Below are 16,288 nucleotides of genomic sequence, written 5' to 3' on the forward strand. Positions count from 1 at the left end.
AACTTAAGGCAGTATCACTGACCCTTTGACTGCGCTCTGACACACTTCACTGACAGACTATAAAGCAAAGTTCCCGGGATGTGACTAAACAAACTTCATCCTCTACATGCCTTAGCTAAATGGGTCACTGAGCTTGTTCAAGTGAACGCAACCACACTTCTAACAAGAGAAATCCTCTTAAGACAGAAGAAACATGAGTCTTATCCCTTACTAACGAGTATACCGAAGTTTTCACTGACAGCTTGTAACAAGGGTGTGACCTGGTAAGTAAGATGGTCTGAGGAACAAGAACATGGGGTCATGGTGACTTGTGGGTATGAAGCCATCTTTTTCGAGTTTTGTTTAGAGTAAAGTATATGTAAAGGAGGAAAAAATGCTCTGACTTCCAACTGCCTCCTGTAGAAGAAAAGTCTTCTTAGACCAGAGAATTTCTCAAAAAATGAGTTGAACTTGACCTCTAACAGAATCATTTCATGGATATTGAAGTACACATTCCTAAGTCAACCTCACCATTGATGAACCAGCATTTGACTTTTTAACAAGATTTGCAGATGGCTCTCTTATAGTCTTAGGATGACCATGAGCTTAAAGGAAGTGGTCTCAGATGGTCCCTTGGTTTTGATAAGCACCTTGATCCATTTTAGGTGTGAAAATCTGGGTCTGAAGAAGAGCTTAGAAGGACAAATTTGAAATAGTAGAACTACTTTATACAATAGAGGGAGAAGAAAATGAAATTTTGCAGATGTCATGGTAGGAAGGCATCTGAAAGAATAGACTGGAGAAGAAAAAAAAAGAGTCACCCTGAGGGTCAGCAGTTGAACAGTACTCACAGAACAAGCACCAAGAAATGCTGAGGAAAATGTAGCTGAGAGGGCTTGCCAAGAGCAGGGGCATCTGCTATTATATCAAGGTTGCTTGTGCTAAATCAATATCTTAGTTTCCTTGTCTCTCCAGACATCCAAAATTACCTGCTACATGCAAAGACTTATATGGCTAAGTTTTTGTGGAATTTGAGGAAAGAGGTTGAATTTCATTTCTGACCCCATAGAGAATACAACACGATATAATGAACAATATCCACAAATGGCCAAAAAGACTAAACAGGTGAAATAGCAGAAACAGGAATTGAAGCACTGAAAAGTTATAGAAATCTTGGGGTTGGCCTTGAGGCTTTCTACAGGTATGGAATGGAAGCTTAATCAATTTCTGTGTATAGATTAAGAACAAACTTCTGGCTGTTATGAGCCCTCCTTATTTCTTTCTCTCTCTGTCTCTCTCTGTCTCTCTTTGTCTCTCTCTCTCTCTGTCTCTCTCTGTGACGGTGGGGATCAAACTCGGCCTTGTGTATGCTGTGTAAGTGTACTACCACTGAGCTGCACCCTAATCTTTACTACTTTAAAACAAAACAAAATGTATTCCATACCTTCAAACTCTTATAGTTAGAAAAAATTAGCTGTTTCCTTGTTTTTAAAATTTGCTTTGAGCTCTTCTAAAATCTTCCAAAAGCAATTTGTTATAATTTTCTTTTTTTTTAAGTTATAAAATTTTCAGTTAGACTTTTTTTTAACTGAATACCACACAAAATAATAGTCATATCATTTCCGGGACTAAACTGAACCCTGACAACCAATGAAAACAAACTTACTTCCCTCAAATGAGCAAAACATTCACTTTTCAGTGACAGATGAAGATCCATAGCTGCTCCAAAGCACATTTGCACCAAATTTTCTGTCTCCATTCATTGTCCCTTTAAGAGGGTTATTGATTTTTAATAAGAGATTTTGGTTATGTTTGATGTGGAAAGCATGATATACTTTTTCATTGAATTACTAAAGTATATGGCTGTCAGACTGCTTCTGGTTATAACGTTCTGAATATGTGAACAGAAAAAGCTTTAGAGAATATTTGGTGAAGGAAAATTTGAAACTAAAAGGTTGTGAATTCTTACCTTGTCTCAAGCTTTCTCTTAGCATTTAACAGATTATTGTCCATGTGCTTCGGTTCCCTCAGTGAAACACAGGAATATTAACGGTCTGAGGGGACCATAAATATCTACAAGAGCCTCACCTTACAACATCCCTAGACCTTTCTCCCAAAGCAAGTGTTTATACAGGAGTCTGATTATCTCTTGGATTGTATCTCTAAGAAGAATCCTATTCTCCTAAACTAAAGTTAGCTCTGAACTAAAATTTTCTCTCACACATGATGGCTGTTTTCATAAAAACAAAAACAAAACAAAACCCAGACTTTTTCTTTTGAGACAGGGTCTTGCTATGCAGTTCAGGCTGGCCTTGAACGCACAGTGATCCTCTTGTCTCAGCTTCCCAAGTGCTAGGATTACAGGCAGTGCCCCTATGACCGGCAAAACCAACCCCCCAGACTTTTCTCTCTTAACAACAGACTGAAAATAAAATCAGCTGAGATCTTGATCTGTGCACGAGAATAGGCTCATGGGCTGTAAGTGTCTCACCAAGTGTGAATGACCTGTGCTCTTTAAAACTTCCAGCCTGCACCTTCCCACCAGCCCACCAGCCCTGCCCACCACAGTGTCCAGTGCCCAGTGTGGGTGTTTAATACACACAGATTGGTGCATGTATTGCTGACCTTCAGGACCCATAAGAAAGATGTGGGGATCATTTTCTGCTCCCATTTCAACACACAAAATGACCTAGAAGTTCCTAAACTAGGTTTCTGTTATGATGTCATTAAGGAGGATGTCATAGAATATTTTGGGAATCAGAAGATCCTTGAAGCAAGCTGACTGCATGTTTGTATTTCATTTGTAAAATAAACACATTGAAAAAAATGCTCCCTAAGATTTCTTTCAGATCCACAATTCATTAATCACCCCCCGCCCCCATATTGGGAATTGAGCCCAGGGCCTTCATATTGAACGATAACCCCAGGCCCCAACCTTTTTTTTTTTTTTTTTCTTTGAGACAGAGTCTTGCTAAATTGTTCAGGTGCTTAAACATGTCATCCTTCTGCCTCCTGCCTTCTACCTCAGACTCCAGGGTGCTGGGATTATCACGGCATACCACCACACACTGATTCGATTGTCCTTTGTTCTCATTGCCAAGAAAGTTATTTTCTTGTGTAGGTTCTTCAATAGCACAACTATCAAGCACTTTTTGTTAGCATAACATACAAAAAATAGTAAAACACAAGATTCAGAGGTATAAATACAAAATTAACAATGAGGGAGAAAAATCAGAATGCAAGTTTTGAGAAAATGCCACAGGTTTTCTAAGATGCTTTATCGTTGATTAAAACAATGATGATGACAATAAACTGAAATAGCTCATCGATGTCCACATATGGTAAGATCTGCACTTGAAGAATTCATGGGACACTTTAAAAAAGTGTGTAATTTTCCCTATTTGTCCGAAATAAAATTATAGTTGGCATCATGATGGTACTAAGAGGTAATGAGGTCACCAGGGTTCTGCTGTGCTGAATGAATTATGCTTTTATCTTGCGAGTGGATTAATTATAGAGGCAAAGGGCTCCTAAAGCAGGAAAAGTCTGCCTGGCCCTTCCCCTCTCCCTCTTGTAGGTGCTTCCTTGCCCTTCACTAGGTTATGACCCAACGTGAATCCTGTCACCAGATGTCAGTGCCACGCGCGTGGACTTCCCAGACTCCAGAGCCAACAGCAAGTAGACCTCTGCCGTTTATAATTTATCTAGTCTATGTTCACTTGTGACCCAGCTATGTTCCTTAAAAGCCAACTGAAAAGAGACTGCCACTCTGCACAAAATCAATAGCATTTCAAATTTTGTAATTTTCATTTAAAGTTCTACTCCACCGACGGTGCAGCATTTGTACAGACGTCATGTGCCCCTTCCTTCCGCAAGGAGCGGCAGGCAGCATGTGGCATGCTGAGCTGGTAATTGCAGAGTGCAGGAGGTTAAGGATTTACGAGCACTGTGGCTCAGACTAGGGGCAGAATTCCAGGACACTGATCAAGGTGCCGCTGGTGTACACCTTTTACGTATTGGTCTATTTTAGAGTGTTTGTTCATCCCGAACTCCCACATTTAAAAGAAGCAAAACCACAAATACATCAGCTTACTATGGCTTCTGGAAGAAAATGGTGGATATTTTAAAGCCCATTTTTCATCTCCTCCCACATACTGTACTTTCAAACCTAAGGAAAGCAACGTGAAATACAGGACTCGGGTGTGGATATCAGTGTTTCACAAGCCCTAATGCCCACCGCTGCTGTCCAGGGATGACAAGGCTAGATCCCGCCAGAGGATGCAGCAGTAAGGAGTAGACGACGCAAGAGGTCACTTCAGGAGCCACTGACATCAAAAGTAGCCAGGGACTCCTACTGCCTTCATGCTTCCCCTCTCTTTCTCCTCCCCACACCACTCCTGTCCCAGAAAACCTCCCGAGGCAGACAGCTCCGGATGTAATTTGTTTCTGCGTTGTTTCAGAAAGAGGATGGGATGGAAACATTCCATCCTCATTCATCTCATTAAACCTTGTTAACTCATCGTTATTTTCTTTTTTTTTTTTTTTTTTTTTTTTTTTTTTTTTTTTCCCTCAGTTTTTTGGTTTTTCTCTGGTACCGGGAACTGAACTCACGACCTTGCGCTTGCCAGGCAGGCGTTTTTTGCCGCTGAGCTAAATCCCCAGCCCCCTCATCGTTATTTTCAATGCTTGGAAACTAAGAATTTTCATTTCATTTCAATTCTTTGCAGTACTGAGGACTGAACTCAGGGCCTTTGCACTGAGATACATCCCTTACCCTTTTTGGGAGATAGGATCTTACTGAGTCTGTAAATTGTTCAGGTTGGGCTTGAACCTGCTATCCTCCTGCCTCAGCCTCCCAGAGTACTGGGGCCACAGGTATGTGTCCCCACAGTAGGGGCAAAGAATCTTTTTAAAGGAATAATTACTTAAAAGTAAGTGGTGATGCAGGATTCTCTCCCTTTTTAGCAATGTGAGGGACATTGAAGGAGCATCCCCATTTCTCACAGAACAGCACCAAACCCAGTCCCATACCTGCAGGTGATCTTACCCTATCTGTCTCAATAAAGCTTTCAAAATAAAAGCACCTATCATATTCCCTGCTGGGGGAGGGGCTTGTGGATGTGGGTGGGTACTGCCCGATTGTATTTCTCCTGCATTTGTTCTGTCTCTAAAAGTTCCGTCTGCTGAGCATGTTGGACTCTTCTAGGGCCTGGCTATTGGCACAGGTTCTGTGCTCTTACTTTGGGGTGTCTCCGACAGAAGTTGTTCTTGACCATTCCCTTCCTCCTGCCTGCTGATGTTTGTACATGTGGGAGTATTTGGTATAGAAGCCAGAAAGTGATTTATTGCCAATGAAACAGCTTCTATCATTACCATAAATATTAATTAACGTATGATTAAAAGTATAGTTTCCAGTCATATACTTTTTGTTGAAAAACTGAACAGCTTGGAGATTTATGAAGCAGCAAGTCTGATTCTAGTTTAGCAAAAATTAAGGCACGGTTGGGGCTGGGGATTTAGCTCAGTGACACAGCGTCTGCTTGGCAAGCGCAAGGTCATGAGTTGAATTCCCGGTACTGGAGAAAAAACAAAAAAAAAAAAAAAAAAAAAAGAAAAGAAAAAGGCAAGGTGCAAGGCCCCAAGTTCATAATGCTTAGGTCTTCCAGAACAGCATTGCCTTTTGTTTAAATAATTATATAGTGATATGCAGCATTCTTCTTAAATGATACTATATTTCAGCAATTTGTTGAGAAGCTACATAGACTGCTATTTAAATTCAATGGATACTTTAAAACAAAAGAAACTATACAGCTACAGTTTTCCGAATAATGCAATTAATGCAAATCACCAAGTATCACAACTGACATTTGTTAATATTTCTTCTTTGAACATTTCTATATTTCATAATGTTACTTGCTACATTTTAAGGACTTAAAACAGTTTCTTATCCACTCAGTTGGTTGCTCCTAACAGACACTGCTGCCGTTTTAAAGTGGTCAAGAGTCACAGAGAGAACCTTGACATTTTATCCTAGGGTGTGAACAAGTGTTATATCAGTGACGCTGAGATGGGCAGTCTGGACCTCAGCTTTGGCTTTTAAGGTTATGAGCAGGAATCAGGAGAGTCTATGTAATGGAGGGCAGTTTTGGTGCATTTTTCTAGCTTCTTTAACGCAGTAGTTCTTGATGAGAGATGGGACAAACATCAAAAGTACGTGGGAAAAACATTCACAATTCAGGCAGAAGCCTAGTCTCAGTCTAGACTTACAGAAGCAAATCTCCAAGACCAGTGCCTGTGGAGTCAGGAAAATTTCCTCTGGTAATGTGGACATGTGCAGTTGTTTCAAACTAATGCTCTACCTTTGTACATTAACATTCCCTTATTGTGCAGGGATTCAGTGATCTCAGAAAACTGGAAACCCTGAGGTGGACCTCGGGGAAAGGGCATTTAACCTCTAACCTTTCCCCCTTGGCAGCTTTCAAGAGGGTAAAGAAGTTTGAAATTACAAAGAGTATGCTACTCCCACTCCCAGAAGAAAGTATGATGGAGAGGACAATTAAGGCTCCTGGGACTTTCCTGTAGGGAAATACTTTTAGGCCAATTTGCACTCTTGCCAAATGACAGGGCGTCAGTCTTGTTATTAGTGGGTGCAACAAGGAAGCTTAAATATTGGTTCCAGAGAAGCATGCACACTAAAATTAATGCGGTCTTCTCTCCTAGTAAAACATTACACAGGAACACAGATCACTGTGCACCAATTCCTCGACAATCAGATCTAAGAGCCTTGCACAGTGTGTGCAAGACAAGATAGTTAAGAATTTTGCTGAATGGATAGTCTTCCTCACACAAACTTTCAATTTTGCCGTGGGTACCGATTTTTGATGCATGTAATCTAAAGACGGTATTTCTTCAAACTGTATCTTTGTCACCCATAAAAATCCCTTGCTCAAATATTCTATCCAGCCCTAATTATTCACAAAGATGATTTAGTTCCTTTTAAAGTAGCCAGGTGGGACAGAAGTTAGTTGATAGCTAAGAGAAACCATCAGTAAATGTGACCTAATGACCATCACTAAATGTGACCAGATGTACCTATTTTTGATACATATAATCTAAAGATAGTAGTTCTTCAAATTGTATCTTTGTTACCCATAAAAATCACTTACTCAAATATTCTATCCAGCCCCAATTATTCACAAAGATGACTTAGTTCCTTCTTAAGTATCCAGATGGGAGAGAAGTCAGTTGATAGCTAAGAGGAACCATCAGTAAATGACCCAATGACAAAGGTCACACCATCCTGTGAATCCTCTTCATTCATGCTTTGCAGCAGCAGGATATCCAAAGGTACAGCTGACAACCAGTCATTCAGCATAAAAGGATTAAATCCACTTAGGACAAAAATACCAAGTAGTAAAATCGTAACTGAAAATACTCTGGTCATCTTGTAATAAGTGTTTATACATTGATATAACCTAAAAATGACTATCCATTTCATCTCATTATCTCATTCTGTTACCCCCCCTCCCAAAGCCACATTCTTCTACATTACAAAGAGAAGATCACAGTATTATAATTACTACTGGCAAAGAATCTTTTAGGTAGATACTTTCCCCAAATTATTTTAAAACAAAAAATGTTGGGTATACCGTATCTTAGGTAACTGATCTGGACGGGTTTTTAAAGTACATTACTTATGCAGACAGCTGCAAGCGCTCACAAAGTATTACTGAAGTATTCTGAGTGCAAACAAAATTATGTGGATATAAATGTTTTTATAGTCTGGTTGCAAAGATACATTTTGACCATTAAGAATGGGAGGGGAGGGTCAGGCATGGTGGCGCACACCTGTAATCCCAGCATTTGGGAGGCTGAGGCAGGAGGATCTTTGCAAGTTTGAGCACAACTTGGGCTACAATGTGGGCTCAAGTCCAGCCTGAACTGCATAGCTAGACCCTGTCTCAAAAAGACATAAAAAAAAAAAAAAAATAGGGGCTGGGGATTTAGCTCAGCGGCAAAGCGCCTGCCTGGCAAGTGCAAGGTCGTGAGTTTGGTTCCCGGTACCGGAGAAAAACAAAAACCAAAAAAAAAAAAACAAAAAAAAAAAAAAAAAAAAAAAAAAAAAAAAAAAAAAGAGTGGGAGGGGAAAAGGGTAAGGGCTCTCAAATGTGTAGCTATCCATTAGCTATAGAGCAACAAACATGAATGGCTTTTAGGTCAGATAAGAAAACATAATTTCTTTCTTTTGTTTTTTTTTTTTTTTTTTTGGTCTTTTTGAGACAGACTTTCACTGTGCAGTTCAGGCTGACCTTAAACTTGTGTCACTTCTTCTGCCTCAGCCTCCCGAATGCTGGGATTACAGGTCTGTGCCACTGTGCCCGGCCAGTTAAATTTTTTTAAAGTCACTTCTCAGTACAATTACATGTTAAGCACTGAGTTCAGAACCGTGTGTGTGTGTGTGTGTGTGTGTGTGTGTGTGTGTGTGTATTTATGTAAGTAGGCTTCCTCAGTTTTTGTTGCAATAGTATTTCTTTTTAATAAGAAACGTCATGAATAGCTAATTTTAATTCAAAACCTTTTGCCTTTTAAAAGTTTTTGAAGTTTAAAGACTCACTATTTCCAGTAGATTAATTTCAAATGTTGAATTTATTTATAATATTACATGAAAGCTGCTTTAAAAAACTATAAGTACAAAAGAATTATTCTAGTCCAAGTTTTTGTTTGAAGAAAAGCTTAAGGGCTGAATTTCCAAAAGCAGAGCTTTAATAGATAAAATTAGACAAAAGTATCAAAGACGGTAAGACCACAGTAAGTTTATTAAACAAGACACTTAAGTTTCTAACAGGGTACAGTTGCCAGATGCCTCACATGTCGATATTCTTAAGTTTAATGGCTCATTTTGAGAAAATACATGGATACTTGTTATAAAGAAGTGTTCCCATGCCATTCTTTTTATAAGAAAATTAACATTAAGGGCTGGGATATAGCTCAGTGGCACAAACACCTGCCTGGCAAGCACAAGGTCCTGAGTTCCATTACTGGTACCAAAAAAAAAAAAAAAGAAAATTAAAATTATTGGCTATTTCGGATTTATATAGAATTTACACTAGTGTAGGGTCTGGTTAAAAACCCTGGATGACTCTTCAACCAAGAAGATTTGCCAAGAGTTACATTTGCAGCTACCATTCGCCCACTAGAAGAAAAATGTACTAATTATGAAAAACCAAACCTTTAATACAATCAAAGAATAACACAGCCAACCTTGGATGTGCATCTTATTTGGGCTTAACACAGCCCATGAAACTGAGGCTCACATTCCCATTTCACAGATTTAAAACAAAGAGTCTGAAGTTAAATGTTTAATAAGATAGAGAATTAAAACAATAACCCAGCTGTGAAGGAGCTACTGGTTTTGTGAAATTCTTGCTTGGGCTGAGATTCTTTCGTGAGATGAAAGATTCAAACTCTTGCCTGCAAGGATCTTTGGCTGTGGTCCTTGAGCATGGCCTTCCCTGGCAGAGGCTGTATAAGGAACTTTCAGGACCAGTTGGGCAGGGGTGTGGCCAGGGAAGTGGTCTTGACAAACTTCTTCTTGCATGAATGCCATCCTCTACCTTGCCTCACTGCTCATCGCTGGTAAGTGCCTGCCACAGGCAAAATCTGTGGGTAGTGTCATGGGGAAGACCACAGGGTCTGAGCCATGGTTCTTGTCAGCACCAGATGCAACTCCTGAATGAATGGAGGTCAGTGGTGAAACACAGTCTGGGAAAGTGCTTTCTTCACAGTAAGTGTGTACGGAGTCCCGGCCCACATTCTTCGTGGACCTTGCAGAGCCCACGGAAACATCACCAAACTCACCAATCTCCACAGAATTTATGAGAGGACATAATACAGGTTGGGCAGTCCTTATCTGAAAAGATTTGGACCATAAGTCAGATTTTGGGATATATGTACAAATAGAACATACTATCACAGGGACTAAATATGAAATGAGTCTACGTTTCATGTATACCTTTTACACATAGCCTGATGGGAAATTTATGATATGTTTAGTATCTCTAGATGTGGAGTGTGACTCTCACATTAGGCCAAGTATGGAATTTTCCTCTGACAGTGTCATGTCAGTGTTCCAAATGCTTTGCATCTGGGAGCATTCTAAATTGGGGATCTCTGGATTAGCAATGCTTGCCCTTACTTGAGGACGCACGCCCGATCGGAGTGCCTTCGCTGTGCCTGTGATGAGAGGCTCTGGGAGGAGACACCCATCCTCATGGCCTTCTCGACAGAGGCCATTAACCCTAACAGAGGCCAGGAGACAACTAGCTCGCCCTGTCCTCAGGACTACCCTTTGTGTCCAATAAAAGCCTACAAGCAGTTAAAAAAAAAAAAAAGAAAAGAAAAAAGAATCTAGCAGTTTTACTTTAGAAATGCACAAAATCCACTCAATTATAAAAATGTAATTTTACGTAACTTTTTTTTGAGATTGTGGATATGAAAGAAAAAAATAACTTGCCTTGGGAACAGAATTTGGACTAAAACCCAAGAAATTATGTAGCCTACACTCACTGCTGGTGTATTTTTTTTTTTTTTTTTGTCTTTTTGAGACAGGGTCTCGCTATGCAGTTCAGGTTGGCCATGAGCTCACTTTGTAGTCCAGGCTGGTCTCAGACTCGCAACGATTCTCCTGCCTCAGCCTCCCGAGTGCTGGGATTGTAGGAGTGCACCACCACACCTGGCCTACTACTGGTGTGTCTGCCGTGTGAGTCCAGACAGGACTCCCTCCTCCTCACAGGGCCTCTGAGTAAATGACAGAACCTACCTGACTATTTCCTCCAGGCACACGACTCCTTGCTTTTCACATCAGAACTGACTGTAAAGTCCATAGGATTTTGTTGTTTGATAGCACTGGGGTCTTAACCGAGGGCCTTCACACTGAGTGACATGCCCCACTCCCAGTCCTTTTTTTAAGATAGTGTCTTGCTACATTACCCAGGGGTGATCCTCCTGCCTCAGCTTCCCAGAGTGCTGGGATTATAGGCATGCACCAACAAGCCCGGCAAATCAGTAGAATGGTAGAACTAGCTGATTAAACACACCAACTTGTTTGGTTTAAAGTACTGAATGAAGGACCCACCACAACGGGCAGAGGAGCCACACTTCCTCTCAGGAGCTGGCTGAGATTCTTATTTTAACCTAAAATGCCTAAGCCACAATATATGGTAGGACCACTTCTCCCTCTCCGCTGCGGTTCCCGGAATGGAGCCAAACCTGTTACCAGCTGCGTAAGCTGTCCCTTGCTGGCTGCTCCCCTTGAATACATGGGAGGCTTGGTGAAAAAGAAAAGTCTGTATTCAAAGCTTTTAAAGCTAGCTCTGAGGATACTGCAGGGTTGCACGTTGGCTCAAATCACCAGCTCCCTGTGTCTAGATGCGCACAGGCCTTTTATCGTAAGGGAGGGGAGAGGGAAATGAAGACAACTGACAGTGCCACACTTACTTCACCCCCTTGGCCCTGTCATCTGCTTCTCTACCCGGTGGACACAGAAATGAACCCCGAAATATGCCCATTCATGTGGGCTGGCGGGGGGGCAGTTACCTCCTAGGCCTGAGGAAGTTTGGAGGCTATGTCTAAAGAAAACATTTTTTACTTCTGAAGTTCCATTTGGCACAGTCAATTCCAATTCCAATTCTGTGGACTCAGCAGCGGGAACTCTTTCAGAAGGAGCAAGAACCTTGGTTCTCTGTGTGCTACCAAGACCTCGCCTCCTAATGCCTCGTCTCCTGAGACCCAAGGCCGCAGGCCCTCAGCCAAGCAACTCACACAGCATTCCACGGGTGAGGCTTCTGCAAGGGAAGACAAAATGTGGTCTTTCCCATTTTTATTTAACTATGACTTTTAAATGCATTTTTAAAATTCATTAATGTGACCATGGGGTTCATTTACTGGTTTATTCTAAAAGTATTCATGGAGTGGTACAACACGGAGGCCATTCTGTTTTCCCATCAGCCTGGACCAGACACTGAATGACTTGTGCTCTTTGCTTAAGGCCTAGAATAGTTCCTGGCATCAGGAGAAGGTTACCACATTTTTTTAATGAATGAGTGACACACCGAGGCAAGGCATACCTGCATTTTCCCCCACTCGGAGTTCATATTATCATAAAAATCAGTATAAAGGCCTTCTCCGTTGACAGGTATTACTTGCCAACTAATTCTTTTTTGGAGCTAGACTCAGCTAAGTTATACAAGGTCAATATAGCTCCACAGAAAATCAGTCACCTAACCACAAGACGCTGGATACCTACTTTGTGCAATTCCTTCTCACTAGACAATTGGACCATTCAAAGAAGTAAGATAGAGTCCCTGTTTCTCAAGTGTTTCTACACAAATGTAAAATTAACAATGCAGTGCAGCATCCAGGCTACGGAAGAGGCTGGCATACAGGAGGCCTGAAAGGAGGAGGAAGGAAGAATTCTGGGTGGTTGTGGAAGATGGAAGATTATAATGGCCATTGATCCCACAGGAAGAAGGGAAGAAAGGACCCAGGAGAGTGATGTGTGTGTGTGTGTGTGTGTGTGTGTGTGTGTGTGTGTAGACACATGTGGGGAGAGGAGGGGAGAATGGAATGAACAGAGGGTCTGGAAGCAGGCAATGCACACAGAGATGCCAAGAGTTAATTTCATTCAGTGCAATTCAATTCAGTTGAGTAAATATTTATTGAGAGCATATTATGTGCCAGCCATTGTGACAGGTACAAGGTATACAACTGCTAACAACATTGACATGGTCCCTGGACACAGACAAATAAACATTACAATACAGTGTGATAAATGTTGTGATAGGGAAAAGTCCAGGTGTTATGAGAAGGCCACAGATTGGACCAACCCGGCAGTAGGGGTCAGGAAACTGTCTTTAAAGAGGTACAAAGTGACACCCAAGCCAAAGTAGGAATTATAATAACTGTGGAAACTCTGCAGGTAGTGTGTACAGCACCTACCAGAAAAGCAAGCATAGAGTTTGGCCACTGAGATCTGAAGTCGCCTACTTAATGTAATACACAGGGAAGAAGTGCTGGAATTCGGGTAGTGGACATATTGCCATGTGTTGTACTTCACATTAAGGAGTTTAGACTTTCTCCCAGGAGCAGTGGAGAACCTGGGGAATCTTAAGCAAGGAATAAAACAAACAGATTTGCCTATTAGGTAGATCACGAGCTGCAGTGTGAGAGTGGCCCAAGAGGAGAAATGGAGCACAAGAACAAAAGGGCAGCATGAAGCTATGTTCTTTAGTGCAAGAACTAAGTAAATAGTTCATGAACAACTGAATGAAATCATCAACCAATCAATCATTCAGGTCAGAACTGAAAAATGTAAGACTTGAGGTGGGTGCAGAGTTTGCATGTATGAGGATCAGAGGGAATAACGACCGGGACAGTGATGTGTCTTCAGATTGTGTATCTCATCCACCAGATAAATGCTCCTAACAGTTGGCACTAGAGTGGAATCCAGTGGAAACTGCATCACTGTTGGACTCCAAAGACCCAGGTCTGAGCCCTGGTTACACCTTAACCCTTGTGACCCTTGGATCTCATATCTGTCATGTTTGCTCTTTATGTACAAGTTCAAAGCAGCGTAGAACGGGAATGGCTGTCACAATCTGTGTATGTTTCTGTTTGCAGGTGGTGTGTAGGCATTATGCCAAGATCTGTACCCATTGGCATTTCCAATTCATCGCTGTGAAAATCACTGAGTGCCATGCACATGAGAGTGGAGTTGGGGTTTAGCTGAAAGGAATTTAAAAGGCAAGTAGCCAACACAGCGCAAACTTTGGGCAAGTAAAGCCCACGTGTGCATGGGAGACAGTGGCAGTGTGGTGGGAAGAGTCCATCTCATGCTGCTGCTAGCAAGGAGAGCACTGAGAGCAGAAATGACACAGCTGGAGCCCTGGAACTCAGTGAGGAGCTGGGACCACACATACAGGCAGTGGAGGGTACTGTCTAGGCTACAACTCCATTACCTAAAGTTCAGCCCCTTTCGTGACTCCACTTTGAGAAGTTAATTACGTCAACTCAAAAGCTCAGAAAGGGTAACTTATGTAATGTCCGTGCTAACAGGCCTTCTGACAATCTTGTGGCCACAGCTAATAGCCCAGGGCCAGATGACCGTACAGAGAGATGGCAGAGGGGGAACCCTGGTGAAAAGAGATCTCCTCCTAGGAACTGGAGATTTGGAAGGAGAAGCCTTTGTGAAGCATAAAGATGGGATTGTGCTGGTGATGGTGGAGAAAAGAGAGATGAATTACAAAGCATGTGGCTCTTGGAATGTAAAGCAGATGATAAAGGAGATGAGAAAAAAGCAAAAGATGAACAACAGCCCCAGGAGAAAGTTCTGAAGAAGCAGTACTAGTGAAGCTACTCATCAGAAAGTGCTTCCTGCAATGATATTTCCGGAAGACGCTGGCAGGTCTGAGCACACCAGCACCCTTAGGAGATCAGACAGAACTCCTTCAAGCAGTTCCTTCTCCTCTACTCCCTCTTCCTCCTACACACTTACACTGTCTGGCCTATTCCAGCTTTGCTTTTCTCACAGCAACATCAATGAAGCAAAAAGAAGCTCATTAATGCAACAGTTTCCTTTATTTACTTATTTTTAAAATAGTTTCCTTTAAAAATGTCACTCTTTGTTTGTGGCCTGGACTCCCCTATCTCTAACCCATCTTCTAGCTGTTTTCTAAAGCAATATAAAGAGTTGGCTCTTAGGTGAATCAGTATAATTTTTATAAGTAATACCTGGCTGGATTGCTTTCTCCATTTTCTATCGTCACAGAATCAGCCTTCAGCAGGTGGCTAATCTATACTCCATTTAAAAAAAAAAGCTCTAATAAATCAGTCAACCACAGCAAAAAAGGCCACTTTCAGTTTTTCCTGGAAATTCCAATGAAAAAGGTACCAAAATCAAGTTGATTAAATAATTCATTCCCTGTAGAAATCACTTAGAGAGCTCAGTTAGGGTTCATGGTTACAGGTATCCCACGCCCCATGCACACGTGTAATAGCCCACACACGAACATCTAAGGCAGACATCAGAGTCCTCTTTATCAAGACTAAGATCCATGTGTCTCCTGTTGTCTAATACATTTCACCATCCACATTGTTTAATTGAGCCCTTTACTACAAATGGTTTTAGGCTCTGGTGCAAGACAGGAATGTGAAGCATGCATTGGAGTATTTAATGGTGTTAATTTCTGGTGTCCACAAACATGAGCTTCACTCAACAATCCACTAATCTTGCAAAATATAGAAAATACACCAGGGAATGAAATGAACACAGAATTCTTCAGCATTGCAAGCAAAGCAATTCCACGGTCCTGCTGATGCCAATGAGTCATAAAATAGCTGCCTATTTACAGATACTTAAAGCTGTCACAATCGATAAAGAAAGTAAAAGGAAGATAGGGTGCTTTCAGGTTGAAGAACCGTTCTAACTTTCATATCCAAACATGTTTATTTGGTTTTTTTAAAGCTCTCAAAGCTCTCCCAAGTTAATTTTAAATTAACATCTCATTGTAACAAACGAGCCATAGCTTATGGCTTTTTTGTTTCATTTTAACTAGAAGGCATACATTTAAATAGTTCCTACCTGGAAATATGGATGGTCGTTTTTTGGGGCGCCTCACGTGAAAGGGTTCCAAATTCTTAATGTTCCTTTGAAGTCTTCCTCTAAAGTCATTTCCTATAAGTAGTTCGGGTGGGAGGCTGCTCCGTCTCGATGATTTATAATCATTTGGAGATGCGTTTAGTTTGTTCTTTGTTCTGGAATATAAATTGCTGTCATCAACTGCCATTGTAGTAGATGCATTGGAGAGTGGAAACAAAAATCCCAAAGCCAAACCCAGCAGCAGCCAGTCAGCCGCCTTCTGTGCCACAGACTCTAGGTTCTCATGCTTTGCCCTGCACTTGTTTGGGAAGCTTAGCAAGTTGATAGGCGTGGACTGGAACAGGTGTAGAATTACTAGCAGCCCCTCCTTTCAACAGTTAATAGCACAGGGGAGGACAGATTAAAAAAAATCATTAGGTGTAGAAGACCGGGGAATCTGAACAGATGAGACAGGCGGGCTGTGCTCTTGCGGATGGCGATACAAGTGGTGTCATGGTTGTTGTATGAGATTTGTTTTATTGGTGCAATGCCACAAAACAAACACGACTCACTATTTAAGACCGAATGCCAATGCAAATTTTAAGCCTAACTTTTCTTATTATTTCCCAACCTCTTGGAGGCTTGGAACAATTTCGGCGAAACGTTCTTACATTC

The 16,288-nt window shown here is 41.4% G+C and overlaps 1 protein-coding gene across 3 annotated transcripts in view; it reads right to left on the reverse strand.

Moving 5' to 3' along the window:
* The window catches only part of Fry (furry homolog (Drosophila)), a 341,220-nt gene extending 325,141 nt beyond the window's left edge, over positions 1-16,079 (reverse strand). For 2 of the 3 annotated variants that reach the window (XM_005387724.2, XM_013515820.1), the window contains exon 1: positions 15,617-16,078. In XM_005387724.2, the coding sequence (XP_005387781.1) occupies positions 15,617-15,821 (205 nt within the window). In that variant the 5' untranslated portion in view covers positions 15,822-16,078. Of the gene's footprint in view, positions 1-15,616 lie in introns of all 3 variants that reach the window. The other variant, XM_005387722.2, reaches the window with a different exon arrangement.
* Between the last annotated feature and the right edge of the window lie 209 nt (positions 16,080-16,288).

Source organism: Chinchilla lanigera, unplaced genomic scaffold (assembly GCF_000276665.1).
Source record: "Chinchilla lanigera isolate Chin_1 unplaced genomic scaffold, ChiLan1.0 scaffold00030, whole genome shotgun sequence".
NCBI lineage: Eukaryota > Metazoa > Chordata > Mammalia > Rodentia > Chinchillidae > Chinchilla > Chinchilla lanigera.